This window comes from Artemia sp. Qi Xiang Cuo, chromosome 17, assembly GCF_049724085.1.
Source record: "Artemia sp. Qi Xiang Cuo chromosome 17, ASM4972408v1, whole genome shotgun sequence".
Classification (NCBI taxonomy): Eukaryota; Metazoa; Arthropoda; class Branchiopoda; order Anostraca; family Artemiidae; genus Artemia; species Artemia sp. Qi Xiang Cuo.
Genome location: NC_142810.1, coordinates 13,936,827 through 13,951,816, shown reverse-complemented (window position 1 = coordinate 13,951,816; position 14,990 = coordinate 13,936,827). Strand labels below are relative to the sequence as shown.

General features: G+C 35.0%; 1 protein-coding gene across 2 annotated transcripts in view; it reads left to right on the top strand.

Annotated features, from left to right (window-relative positions):
* The first annotated feature begins 244 nt into the window (after positions 1 to 244).
* LOC148941916 (uncharacterized) overlaps positions 245 to 14,990 on the top strand; it is a 67,471-nt gene continuing 52,725 nt past the window's right edge. The window contains exon 1 of one of the 2 annotated variants that reach the window (XM_089103677.1): positions 245 to 334. In XM_089103677.1, coding sequence (XP_088959803.1) covers positions 256 to 334 — 79 coding nt within the window. In that variant the 5' untranslated portion in view covers positions 245 to 255. The remainder of the gene's footprint in view (positions 335 to 14,990) is intronic. The other variant, XM_089103678.1, reaches the window with a different exon arrangement.

The following is a 14,990-nucleotide window of genomic DNA, read 5'->3' as shown; positions in this document are numbered from 1 at the left end:
ATTAAACATGAAATTTTACTATAAAAGAAACTTTTAAAACCTCCCCGTCTCCTTAATCTATTGTGGAGATTACTTATCACTTGGCACTTGTGATGATTGCTTTTTCTCACTAGGTGTGTATCTATGTTTCATCAAGCTACTGAAAGGAAGAAGCGGTCCTGGTACGCAATTGTCTTTTCCCAGGTTTTTATAAGAAACGGAAATGCAGGAAGGAAAAGAGACTCAGTCTCATTCAATCATCTTCACTGGTTAAATATGTGGCTGGAAACTTTTCGGATTTCAAACTTGTTTGGTTTTAAGAAAAAACAGCCACTTGATCGTGAGTTTGATAAAGGTGTCTCAGTCCATCTAATTTCATTTGTTTTTGTTTTATCTTGACAATGGGTCAATTAGAAGGAAGACTGGATCCCTGTGTCTCCCTTGGTGTATTGCCCCCTAGATTTTAAAGAACACATTTTTAGGAGTATTTTCATGGAAAAATATCTTTTCTTGGTAGCTTCACTGACAAAATTGAAAAACAACCCCACAAATTTGCTCTTCCCTAGATACTGAAAAACAAACTTTGCCTCCTGCTCCTGCATTTTTATGGGTCGCCACAAATACATCCTGGTAAAAAAAAAATGTTTACAATTTTTTTAACATCAAAAGGATTCCAAGCTATTTAGGTCAGGGGAGAATACAGAATTTCTGTTTTGGGAGGAGGAGCACCACCAAAACTTGGGGGTATTTCAGACCCTCGAATCGTGTTATTAAGGGTAACTTTTGGCCTTTCTAGGGGAAGCATGTCTCTCTTTGCTCCCCCTAATTTAAAACACCATTAATTCCCATAAAGTCTCGACGACTCGAGTAGAGTTGGGCCTTCGGTACCTGACATTTTGATTCTTCTGAGCACTGAAATTAACAACTAGTAGCCCAGTTCTTAGATACTTCTATTTTTTTGGGTGCAGGAAACAACTAGCCGCTGTCAAAAATATATTTCCAAAGAGGCCTAAAACGGGTAACGGTCTTACCGGTAGAAGATGGGAGTTTAGGAGGAAGGTATGAACCCTCAAAGGTAGCATACAATGTACAAAAAGTTCATGACCAAATGTTATAGATTGCAATGAAAGGTCCTTGATAAATCTAGAGGAGGATCTAACCCGTCAGGGTGATATTTAACTTGTATAAATGACGAAAGGGTGACATTTTTATTGATACAAAAAATCATATGGCACATGTATGGTCATTTGAAACCACCATCTTTACTTGGATTTGTTACCCCCCCCCCCTCCCTTTAGATCTAGGGCTGACCTTGCAAAGTAAAAACTGGTATCAGGTAATGGGTATAAGACAAATTGGTTGCTGCTAAAATGATTCAATAGTGACACTTGAGTAGGGAAGAACCCCTTACAAAAGGATGGGCTATTCCACATCCAATCCTTTAAGTGTCGGCACATTTCCAAAGACGAGCCACCTATAAGCCCAAATATCCCCTACCTCAATGTGCCTCAATATTAGAGTCTATGTTATTTGCTCAGTCCTAACATAGTAGCGAAGGCCGTCTTTTATCATGTACCTGAGATAGACAGAAAGATTGAAACATATATTTATTCGGTACTGATGCATTATGCGGGCATCGCTATATACTGAATCAAAGAAACCAGTCATGAAACCTGTCAAACTGCTATTTCATTAGCAGACAACAGGTGATTTGCTAGATAAATTGATGGCAAAGCGTGGTTTCTCAATATTTAAACGATTGTTTTTTTGGGGTTTAGGAGGGAGAAAGGTAACTAGGTTAGGTTAGGTTACGTGGTTACGTTTTTAATATATGCTATGCTTTACCCCCCCCCCACCCTAATGCGTAAATATAGCCCAAATTTGTTTCTGAACTATATAGCCTATATATTAGCATTATTAGCATTAGCATTTCGAGTGATAAACACCGATCCCTACTACCCCCAAACGCCACAGTCAACAGAAACACAAGCCACATGAATAAGCTCGAACCAGTAGGCTGCAGGACAAATCGTTTCAGCAATTCATTTGCTCTTTTTTTTTGCTAGTGTTATCAATCGTACTTAGTATAAATATAAATATATATATATATATATACATATATATATATATATATATATATATATATATATATATATATATATATATATATATATATATATATATATATATATATATATATATATATATATTTTTTTTTTTTTTTATTTATATTAATATATTTTTTTTTTTTTTTTTATATATATATATATATATATATATATATATATATATATATATATATATATATATATATATATATATATATATATATATATATATATATATATATATATATATATATATATATATATATATATATATATATATATATATATATATATATATATATATATATATATATATATATATATATATATATATATATATATATATATATATATATATATATATATATATATATATATATATACATAAATATATACATTGTTGTAAAGGGTAGCGCAATTTAGTTGCGGTGTCAGACATAACTCCGACAGCTATTTTTAATAAATGAATCTTGAGCATTAACGAAACTTGACTTCTTCGCGGTGCCCGCATAATGCACCCGTACCATTTATTCAAATACAATTAACAAATAATAGCAAACGATAAGAACACATACTACTTCATACACCCTGCGCAAAGCTCTATGGCTTGGAATGCAGGAAAAAAAAGCAGAGAAAAACAAAACAAAAAATAGCAATACTACATAGGAAAATGACGGTTCCTTTTTTATTTTTTCTCCACCCATATTAATTTCAACGTCTATTGGCGTCATAACGTCTTTAGTGGATTGGATTTCTAAACAAAAAGAACGCTTCTCTTCCTCTTCTTGTAGTTCGAATCTAAGAGTACGGGAGAGTATCCTTCGCCGATTTAACACAAGAAACTACCAAGAGCTTATTCTCTTGAGATTTAACACGGGAAACAAAACAAGAGCTTTTTCTTTGGCGATTTAACATCGGAAACTATCAAGAGTCCTTCCGTGGTTTAACATAGGACTTTCAAGAGATTATCCAATGGTGATTTAGCACGGGAAACTATCAAAGCCGTATGTTTTAACACTGGAAACTATCAAGAGCTTATCTTTTGGAGAATTTTCTTTGGCGATTTAACATGGGAAACTATCAGGAGCTTATACTTTGGCGATTCAACACAGGAAACTATCAAGAGCTTTTCTGTTTACAATTTAACAAGGGAAATTACCAAGAGCTTATCCTTTGGCAATTTAACACTGGAAGCCATCAAGAGCTTATTCTTTGGCAATTTCTCACAGGAAACTATCATGAGCTTATCCTTTGGTAATTTAACAAACTATCACAGCTTATCTGTTGAAAATTTAACACGGGAAACTATCAAGAGCTTATCCAGTTATCCTTTGGCGGATTAACACTGGAAGCCATCAATAGCTTATTCTTTGGCAATTTCTCACAGGAAACTATTATGAGCTTATCCTTTGGTAATTTAACAAACTATCACAGCTTATCTGTTGAAAATTTAACACGGGAAACTATCAAGAGCTTATCCAGTTATCCTTTGGCGGATTAACACTGGAAGCCATCAATAGCTTATTCTTTGGCAATTTCTCACAGGAAACTATCATGAGCTTATCCTTTGGCGATTTAGAAAAGAACAGTAACGTCTGTTTGATTGCAACATCAGCCATTTTCATCAAACAAATGGGAAACTTCAAATAGAATTGGAATAACTGTATCCATTATATTTCTACGTGGGGTGAAGTATTCTTGACCCCATCTAGAAAAATCGTACTGTCGTCAAATGAGTTGTATGTGTCTATTAAATACCCTTGTATCTTTTTGTGTAGCTTTTTCGTATACTGTCTTGTAAAAAAAAAAATTCATAGCAAAATTGAATGTAAGTTTGAAAGTTAATCCCACTCTCTCTCCTCCCTTGATTTTTTTAACTTTTTTTTAGAATTTAGACGCAAAAAAGCTATTTTTCAAAATATAAAGGGGGAGGGAAGGAAATGGCCAGTTTAAAGGCTAATAAAAAAATATCAAGGCAATAGACTAGTGGGGGGAAAGGAAATTAGGAAATTCTTAAGGGATTTGAATGGAGCTTGTAACCAAAGGCTGTCCTTAAAAAATATTTTTGTACAGCTCATCTCTTGATTAAGCGAGAGAACAAAAGTATTTTACTAATTTAAGCTACCTACAATAGCGATTTCAAGGGGGGATTGTTCTAAGAGTATAGATTACAAGCTGAATCTATAAAATCAGCTGTACATGTGTTTTTATAAAAGAAATGCTGCTTAAACTATTTTTGGTAGCTTTCTCCGATTCAGATATGAAAAATCATTTTTATTCATTTTAGTTCTTAATTATGATTTATGTAACTGATGGAAAATAGTACTTCATTTCCAAATATTTGAGCTGGTACAAAATAGTACAAATTGAAAAAAAACCCAAGATCCAATGCACATGTCTCTGAATCCATTTTTGACCATTCTGAACAAAAGGATAAAACCAAACATTGTAAAGGTTTAAGGTTAACTACTTCCTTTTTGGCCAATTTAACAACAAATTAAGACCACATCTACACCACTAATATAAATTTTTGTTCTGACGTATCTAAACTCGGAAGTATGTACAAAAGATTATTTTCGCGCTCCGGTTAAAACTTCCGCTATGTTCTATTTTGACGTTTTGGGTTTTATGCCTCATTAAGAAATTTAAATTGTACCACATTTCTTTGGGATTTTTTAAGCCTACGGATTTGAAGGTTCTTCCTTATTGCCTATATTAAACTGATTTCTTAATTTCATTTCAATGTGGATAATCAATTTTATTTTTCTGTCAAAGATCCAGAAAGAGCACACCCTCTAAATGTTTTAAGAATAATTTCTTAATTATAAAAACAAATTAACTAAGTTTCAAGCACAATGAGTTTTTTTATTCCAAAATTCAACTACACAAATAATATGCATTTTTATGGCATGTGGCATATTTCTACCACATTTTTGCCATGTGAAAACTCAGATTCTCTCCGGCAGGAGCTTAGTGATGTCTCTCAATGTAAAAATGAAAGTATTGGCCCTGACTCAATTTACATCGATGTTTTTCGTTCAATAGCACGACTCTTCTTCTGTATGATTAAATTAAAGAAACAAACAAGTTTTTTCAACTGAAAGTAAGGAGCAACATCAAAACTTAAAACGAACAGAGATTATTATGTAGCCTATGTGAGGGAGTTCGCCCCCTCCTCAATACCTCACTCTTTACGCTAAAGTTCGAAAATTGTTCCAATTCTTTAAGAAAAAATTGAATTACATGGAATTACAAAGGCCGTTTAATTAGAATAAATAACTATTTTGAAAGTACTAATTAAAAATTCAGGATAAAGAGCGAGGTATTGACAATGGGGCAAACACCCTCATATAAGTAATAATTTCTGTTCGTTTTAAGTTTTAATGTTGCTCCTTACTTTCAGTTGAAAAATTAGTTTTTTGTAATTTAATTTCTGATCGTTTTTAAAATAATACTAGGAAATCCGCTGCCCCTTCATGGAAAATTTTCTTCTTCCTTGGAAAAATCCTCCCAAGTTACTCCCTCCCTCGATCCCTCCACCAGAAGAAATCCACCCTGAAAACGTCTGTATGCTTCCCAATAACCAATACTATATGTAAGCAATGGGCGAAGTTCATAACTTGCAGCCCTTCCCCTGGGGATTGTGGGGGACGAAATTATCCTCAGAGACATAGTTATTAAATTTTTCGACTATGCTGAACAAAATGGCTATCTCAAAATTTTGATTGGGTGACTTTGGAAAAAAATGAGCGTGGGATGGCGCCTAGTTGTATTCCAATTTTTTCGGTCACTTAAGAAGGTTCGATGGTTAAAAAGGACCAATGGATCGATACGATCACCCCTGAAAAAAAACATGTATCCGTGACCTTTCTTCTGGCAAAAAATACAAAATTCTACATTTTTGTAGATAGGAGCTTGAAACCTCTAGAGTAGAGTTCTCTGATACGCTGAATCTGATGGTGTAATTTTCTTTAAGATTCCATGCATTTTAGGGGATGTTTCCCCCCTTTTTCCGAGAATGAGGCATTTTTTTTCAGGCTCGTAACGTTTGATGGATAACACTAGACTTGATGAAACTTATATATTTGAAATCAGCATAAAAATCCAATTCTTTTGGTGCATCTATTGGTATCAGTATTTCGTTTTTTAGAGTTTCGTTTACTATTGAGCCGAGTCGCTCCTTACTTACAGTTCGTTACCACGAACTGTTCGATTCTGCGGCAATTGATATGCAATTATTAATTACTTAATTTACAATTTACAATTATTCTACATTAATATGGAATTACTACATTACAATTACAATCTACATTACTAATTAATCTACAGGAAGAACAGGATCGAACTATTTCTTAGAAAAAGTATGAATATATAGTTTAGAGTCCGCAAAAAGGGTAAATTAAATAAACAATTTTAGCTCTGTGGAATAATTGCCTAAATCTGGAAATTTTGCACATTTCAAGTTTAAATAGCACTTTTTTTGTGGATGAGCAATTTCAGCCTTTTTTTAAATTAATTTTCAGAATAGGCTGTAGAGTTAGTGTTAAATATATTTGGCAAAATTTATCTCACAAATTCTAGACCACTTTTATTTACGTATAATTTGATTTCGATCGATGTTACTGACTTATTTTTAAAGTTTTGTCTCTTAGATACGATTCTATATCAGTATTTAATTCCTATAGTAAGAAATAAATTGATGGATATACCAAAAACTTTAACTTTTGTTTACCATCAATTCTTCTTCACGGAAATCGAGTGTAGATGGAAGATTCTATGATCAAATATTCCTTGTTTGTTTTGGCCGAAATTGAATGTGAGGATTTACTTATTAGTGCAAATAGAGAGTTTTTTTATAGGATGATTTTTATAGTTCCAAAAGCAAGTGTAGATGGAAGCTTCAGAAAATTTCTACTTTTTCCAAACTGATTAAAAAATATTTTAGAAAAATAGACTTGATTTTAATTTGGAAATCATGTCAAAATTACTATCTAGCCTTTTATTTTTGTGCCATCTAATCTCAAGTCACATTGTATTTGAGCAAGAGTTCCGGCAGAAATTTTCCAGGGAGAGGGGGGGATTCAATGGTTTTCAAGTTTTGATTTTTAAAAATATGAAGATATCAATTATGGTCCTTATGTGTCTTTTTTTCCAGTCCATCGTTAAACCTAAGACCTTGACGAGAGGATTGGGATGCTAAAAGGAAATGGACCCCCTAGATTTCTCATTTTTAAGCAAGAAGAACACGAAGTTTTGAATATCTGAGATTTATGGTGTTTTCGTTATATATTAAAAAAATGACACGAATACTTGCCTCTATGTATAAAACAGAGCAGCATAAATCGAAAGGGACTTGTCCAACATTTTATTTTATGTATACTAATGTCTCAAATAATTTCTGAGATAACTCTGGCTATGACAAATTGAAAAATCCTAACGAAGAGAAAACCGTAGATATTTCCAATTTTACGGTTGAGACCTCCGCTAGACAGTTTTCCATGAAGAATTAAATCTTTCGTCCAGACTTAATTTCTTTCCGATCTTTTCTTTTTTTTTATCTTAGCATTGGTTTTTAAGGTTTGTTTTGTTAATTGTCTTTTTTTTTCTTTTCTTTCTTTGGTCTTAGTATTTATTTTTAAAGTTTTAAAAGTAAGATCACCAAACTTTGCATTTGAAGCTCTTTAAAATTCAAAGCATGGTATTATTAGGATTCAACAATATCTTTTATTAAATATAACTATTCATGCCGGCTGAACGACCGGTTACAAAAAAAGCACAAACATGCTTGAAAAACGTAGCCAGAAGACAATTACTAAATTATACAACTAACCAAATCGTCACTGAAATAAACACAAATAAAGAAAAAAAATTTTGACAATAATTACAGAACAATAAATAAAAAAAAAATATTAACAGAAAAAAACTTAAATTGTCCTCTCTCGCAATCCAGTCTCACACTCACCAACTGCCCGCATGGAAATGCTTCTTTAACCGGTTTTTAAAATGTGGGACACTTTCCACTTCCCGAATTGAGTCTGGAAAGGTATTCGAGACTCAAATTTGTAAGTTTGACTTTCGCAAATATGAAGATTTTCAACAATGTTTCTGTTAGGGGTTTCTTTAGCCCATTGCTAATTTTAAGAACTTCACGTTAAAAACGGAATATTAAGGACCTATATGGACCCATAGATTTGATATGTTTCAGCATTTCTCCAACCGAATCGACACTGTCCTGGAACGCGTAAATTTTTCTACTCCCAAGATCTTTCGCATTCTGCAGCATCTTCATGTAACCAAAGCCAAGGGTCCTGACAACATACCAAATGTTGTCCTCAAGTCCTGCAGTGCCGAACTAGATTGACCCTTGTCATTGCTTTTCCAGCTGTGCTTTCACTCCGGAACCTTCCCACGAACATGGAAGTCCGCCCATGTTATACCTACTCTAAAGCCAGAAGGCGATCCAACGAGTGTGGGCTCCTACAGGCCTATCAGCCTTCTCTCCTGTGTTGCCAAAGTCTACGAGAGCGTCTCCAGTAAAACACTTCATCAGTACCTGGAATCAAATGACCTTCTAGGTGATCGCCAATATGGATTCCGCCGAAAACTCTCAACATTAGACTGCCTAGTGGCCCAGTATCAGGAGTGGATAGAACTTCTGGCAATGGGATACGACATCAGGGTATTATCCTTCGACATTGCGAAAGCTTTTGACAAAGTATGGCACCGTGGCCTGCTAAAGAAACTCTATGCGTATGGTGTTCGTGGATGTCTGTTAAAGTGATTGAGAGCTTTCTTTCCGATCGTTAATGCGGGTTGTTCTCGACGGGTTTATTTCCCGTCAATATCCAGTGAAAGCAGGGGTACCCCAGGGAAGTGTCTTGGGACCTACGCTTTTCCTTATCTACATAAACGACATGGGAGACAACCTCACAAACCCTCTGCATCACTTTGCCGAAGACACCACGACACACTCAGCAGTCCTTAAACACGAAGAACTAACACAAGCTTCTCTTTCCCTACTGATGGATCTTTTAAAAATCGATAAGTGGTCTGATGCATGGATGATCAACTTCAATGCATCGAAAACAAAGGAGCTTCTAATTACCCGATCAAAGTTGCCAAGTGAACACCCCAGTTTCATCTTCAAAAATGAAGCTATAAAGAGAGTCGACGAGCTTCGTCTACTGGGAATTCATTTCTCCACCGATCTCTCTTGGAACAACACCTTGATCGGGTGAGAGCCTCCTGCGCAAGAAAGCTGGGAGTTACTCTTCGCTGCAAAAACCTTCTTCCATCAACCTCGATTATCCCACTCTACAAGTCTTGCATCAGACCCATAGCTGAATATGGATGCCCGCTATTTTCTGGTGCTCCGAAAACGGTGTTGGCACCACTTCAAAAGATCCAGAATAGGGCAAATAGGGCGGGCTGCGCCTTTACACAAGAATCGTTCCAGCCTCTAAATGAAAGGTTTGATGTAGCGTCGATGGCTGTTTCCTACAAGTACATAAATTCACCTCCCTCAGACGAGCTCTCTCGAATTGTGCCCCCCTTTGTCCAGCCGACAAGGCAGACACGAAGGCACACAGCTCGGTCCAATTATCTAAAGGAGGATACGTCAAAAACCGAATACTTGAGGAACAGCTTCCTCCGGCGCTGCACTTCTATCTGGAACGATCTTCCTGGGGATATTATCCCTGAAAGTCCCTCTGTTGACACCTTCAAAAGAAGGTTGAAAAGACATTTAAAACCTCGAGGCCATTGAACGCGGTAAATGAATGGCGGCATATCAGATACTTTGAAGTACCTGACGCCGTGAATATTGGAATAAAAAATTAAAAAAAAGAAGGTAGAATGCAAAGTTGGCTATATCAGCTACATTACCCCCCCCCCCTCTGATAAGGATATATAGCAGTTTGTATATATAGCATATATAAGGATATACAGCATTTTTACCTTATGTTTTATGTCAATAATTATCATAATGTCCGTTTCAAATAAAATGTGTATAATCGCTGAACAAGTGGGTAAAACCACTGCATTTATCAACCGAGATTTAGATTTTGGTACATATCATGTCACTATTCTAATGCTGTTTATTTAACCAAATAGAAAATTGTGGAAAATTTACCGAATTTTTTTTACCGAGTGACCAAAAACATCGAGGGGGGGGGGCGTTCAAATTTGTAAGTTTGATTTTCACAAATATGAAGATTTTCAAAAATGTTTCTGTTAGGTGTTTCTTTAGCCCATTGCTAGTTGTAAAAACTTCACGGTAAAAATGGAATATTAAGAACCCATATGGACCCATAGATTTGATATTTTTCAGCATGTAGAATACAAATTTGTCTATATCGGTGATCGGTAGTGTTTTTAGTTCCAATTTAAACTTCCACTCGGCTATACCTACATTACCCCCCCCCTCCGATAAGGATATATAGCAGGATTTTAAATACCCATATGTGAATTAAGTAAAAACCAATAAATATATGAAATGACATTATTGTTTCCACCTGTATATAAAACGGAGCAGAAAACAACACTTTTACCAAAACTAAACCGTTATTTTTTATGACTTTACATTTTTGATTTCTTGGGAAAGGGATATAGTGGCAATAAATCAAAAGGAATTTGTCCATGTTTCTTCTGTTTATATCAATCTATAAAATAATTTCTGGCTAGGCATGACATATTGAAAAAACCTAACAATGGAAAACCGAGGATCTTTCCAATGCTCTGGTCAAGGCTTTTTTTAAAGTTTGCTTTCTTATATTGTCCAGGGGACTTTTAGTTTTTTTTTTTTTTTTTTTTTTTTTTTTTTTTTTTTTGTTAAACCTGTACTGAGGACGGTTGAGTGTATATATTGACCAAAATACTTCGGTTGAATCCTTTTTTTTGACTAACTGTGATCAATACGATTTTGTTTTTCTTTGTTACGAGTATGACCTCTCTTTTCCTGGCGTAACGGTTTTAACAAATAAGGACCACACTGCTGCTCTGTACGCATGACATTACTATTGTCCCAATTAGCATATTTACAAAAAGCCAAGACTTCATTCTATGTAAATCCCAAAAAATCACTGAAAATAGTAAGGAGCTTGAAGGGAAAAACCAGAAAAAGTTTGTTTATTTATTACACTATCTGAATTTTAAGAGCCTGTTGCTTCCAATCATGGGACGCTTGGTACAATTTCTAAAATTGTCACAGTGCGCAAGCGCAATACTGAAAAAAGCAAAATTTGAATTTAGCCAAAATGCTTCTTGAGGCAATAACGCATTTTTTTAAATAATTCCCCCTTTCAAACATTTCACTTTAGTTATTTTTTTTTAATAAACTATCTACGTACTTTACACATGCAATACTTAATTAATTTTTCTTGTACCAAAATTAGCAGTTGGCTAATCAACAAAGGGGCTAACTAGCAACCATAACATCAGATTCGAAGATTCCCAACCTAGATGCCGAAGTCTTGGTATTAGTTAACCATGTATCAATTGAGTAAATTGAAAAATTAGACATTGAATTTTTTGTAATAAAAAATATGAAAAATTGTTTGAAACTTGTAAACAAGTAGAAACACAACATAAAACTGTAGAAAGAAGTTATTTCTTAAGGGAAGAAATATGTAAATTGTATTTGTGTTCCGTTTTGTTATTTTCGTTCAAAATGAATCAGCAATGTTCTCCAAGAGCGTTCAAATTGTTAGAAATTTTGCTAAAATTCAGAAGCCAGAATTTGTGTTTTATCATTTAACAAGAAGATGGCTCGTCCCTGTTTTGTATTTCCTCTAGAAAAGAAAATTTGAAATGTGCAATATCCTGTTGTTCCATTTTTTTTTTTTTTTTTTTTTTTTTTTTTTTTTTTTTTTTTGGCAAAAGGCTAATGATGAAAGCTAATACTTGGACAAGGATTGCTAAAGTATCCAAAATTAATGTGATTTGTCTCCCATTTAAAAATTATAATTAATGTCAAGAAATACAGATTAAGGATACGGTAATATAAGATTTTGCCAAAATCACTGCAATGAATTATTGAGAAAACCTTTCTGTGATTTGGATGAAGAACTAAAATAATAATCAATATTTAATTTTGAAAAGCCTGGTCAACTCAGTTTTTGTCTCTAGTTTGAGCTTCTTCTAATAAGCGTCTGGTTACCATAACAAAAACTCATAAGATTTATCGTAATTCCCTGCCGCTTCTCGTAAAACATACAACTCATTTTGCTTCATTTTCTTTGCCACCTTTTAAGCTTTGGGAAGCCCCCTTAGATTAAATAGTCTTTTCTCCAAATCCTTCTATCTTAGTTTTCCCAATATTTTGATCAAAAGCCTTTTGTAGCCTGGTAACTATTCCTTTCAAACTGAAGACCTGTTTTTTGCGAGAAAAAAAAATTATTTGCGTAATAAAGCTGGGGTAACAAGTGGTTTAACTAAAACGGGTCTGACCGCCCTGCTTGAACGATTGAGCTTGGAAGGTATTGCAAGAGGCCTTGCTAAGAATAAGAATTAAATCATTGGCCTCCTCTTTACTTCATGAAGCAATGTTGTCTCTGGATAATGTTTGTTTTTTTCATTAGCTAGACGCTCATGCAACTGGTAAACGTTTAGTTACAAAGTAATTAGCAATCGATGGCAACATAAATTTTTAAATTGTAAGCAAACATAAAGACTACCCAGCTGGTTAATAGTGTGACTACTAGTCCAGACCCTAATTTCTACTGCAGAAACTTGATGAGTGTGAGTCGCATGACGTAAAGAGTTGGACATAAAAGCAAGTCTTAACAGTTATATTTCAGAGATATGGCTTCCTGAACTTGAAGGGATCTGATTCGGCTTATTGAAGAATTGATTTATGAAAAATTAATTAAAAAATTAATTTTTGGTTGAGAAAGATTTGGTTGTCTTTGATAAACGTTTCGGTAAATAGAATTTATTTGGTGATTTGTCAAAAGAGTCACACCAGTTGGATAGAAGTGAGCAGGGGAAGGGAACTAGTCCCCTCCCCTTAAATTGGTATTCCTCCCCTCCCCCATCAGATTTTAAAAAATACTCACTTTGAATTTGCCACAAAGAATTACGTTTTTCGGTATTTGTATTGAAAAAAACAAAAATATTCCCCCTCCTACCTAGGTTTAAAAAGATAGATTTTATCCCTCATATTATATTTTTGAAAGTTGACACCCACGTATTAAAATTCCAGGTGTTATCTTACGTTTGAAAATCAAAGTAAAAAATCAACGCACAAATTAGGAATAAACATGGACAAAGACTTCATTTTCAATGGCATGGCAGCGCAATCGCGCTGCCTAAGTAAAGAATCCAATCAGTCAAATCAAATCAAAATTTTCAGATAGCCAATTAGTTCAGGGTCGTTGATTTCCAGATAGAAATTATGAGGACACTCCCCCACAACCCTCAGGGCAAGGGTTTTAAGTTATGCCCTGAGAGCATATAAGATTTTATAGAAAACGTTGTCGTAGAAACTTCAAAAAGAGATCATTCGATTGGAAATTCAAAGGGCTAGTGCCCTTTTTAATAGTCAAAAGTGATTGGAGGGCAACTAACCACTTTCTCACGCCCACATTTTCCCCAAACACATCCAATCAAAATTTTGAGATAGCCATTCTGTTCAACGTAGTTGAAAGTCCTGAAAATTAGGTATTTGAGGGTGACAACCCCCCCCCCCACAGCCCTCAGGGCAAGGGTTATAAATTATACCCTGGGGGCATATAAGGTTTTCAAAGAAAGCGTTGTCGTAGAAACTTCAAAATGGGATCATTCAATTGTAAATTGAAATGGCTAGTGGGCTGTTTAATAGTCGAAAGTGATTGGAAGGCAACTAACACCCCTTCCACGCCCACCGTTTCCCCAACACATCCATTAAAATTTTGAGATAGCCATTTTGTTCAAAGTAGTTGAAAGTTCTGAAAATTAGGTCTTTGAGGGTGATGATCCCCCCCACAGACCTTAGGGCAAGGGTTATAAGTTATGCCCTGGGGCATATAAGGTTTTCATAGAAAGTGTCGTCATAGAAACTTCAAAATGGGCTCATTCAATTGGAAATTGAAATTGCTAGTGCACTTTTTAATAGTCGAAAGTGATTGGAAGGCAACTAACACCCATTCCACGCCCACCATTTCCCCAAACATATCCAATCAAAATTTTGAGATAGCCATTTTGTTCAATGTAGTTGATAGTTTCGGAAATTATATCTTTCAGCAGGAAACTCCCCCCACTTTCTTCAGGGCAAGGGTAATAAGTTATGCCCTGGGGCATATTAGGTTTGTATTGAAAGTTTCGTCGTAAAAACTTTAAAAATGGCTCATTGCATTGGAAATTCAAAGGGATAGTGCTCTTTTTAATAGTCGAAAGTGATTGGAGGGCAACTAACCCCCCTCTCAGGCCCACCTTTTCCCCAAACACATCCAATCAAATTTTGGCATATCCATTTTGTTGAACATAGTTGAAAGTATTGGAAATTAGGTCTTTAAGGATGACCCCCCCCCCCACAGCCCTCAGGGAAACGGTTGTAAGTTATGCCCTGGGGGCATATAATATTTTTATAGAAAGCGTTGTCGTAGAAACTTCAAAAAGGGCTTATTCGATTTGAAATGGAAATGGTTAGTGCCCTTTTTAATAGTCGAAAGTAATCGGAGGGCAACTAATCCCCTCTCACGCCCACAATTTCCCCAAACACATACAATCAAAATTTTGAGATATTAATTTTGTTCAACGTAGTTGAAAGTTCTGGAAATTAGGTCTTTGAGGATGACACCCCCCCCCACCCTCAGGGCAAGGGTTATAAGTTATGCCCTGGGGGCATATATGGTTTTATAGACAGTTTGGTCGTAGAAACTTCAAAAAGAGCTAATTTAATTGGAAAATGAAAGGGCGAGTGCCATT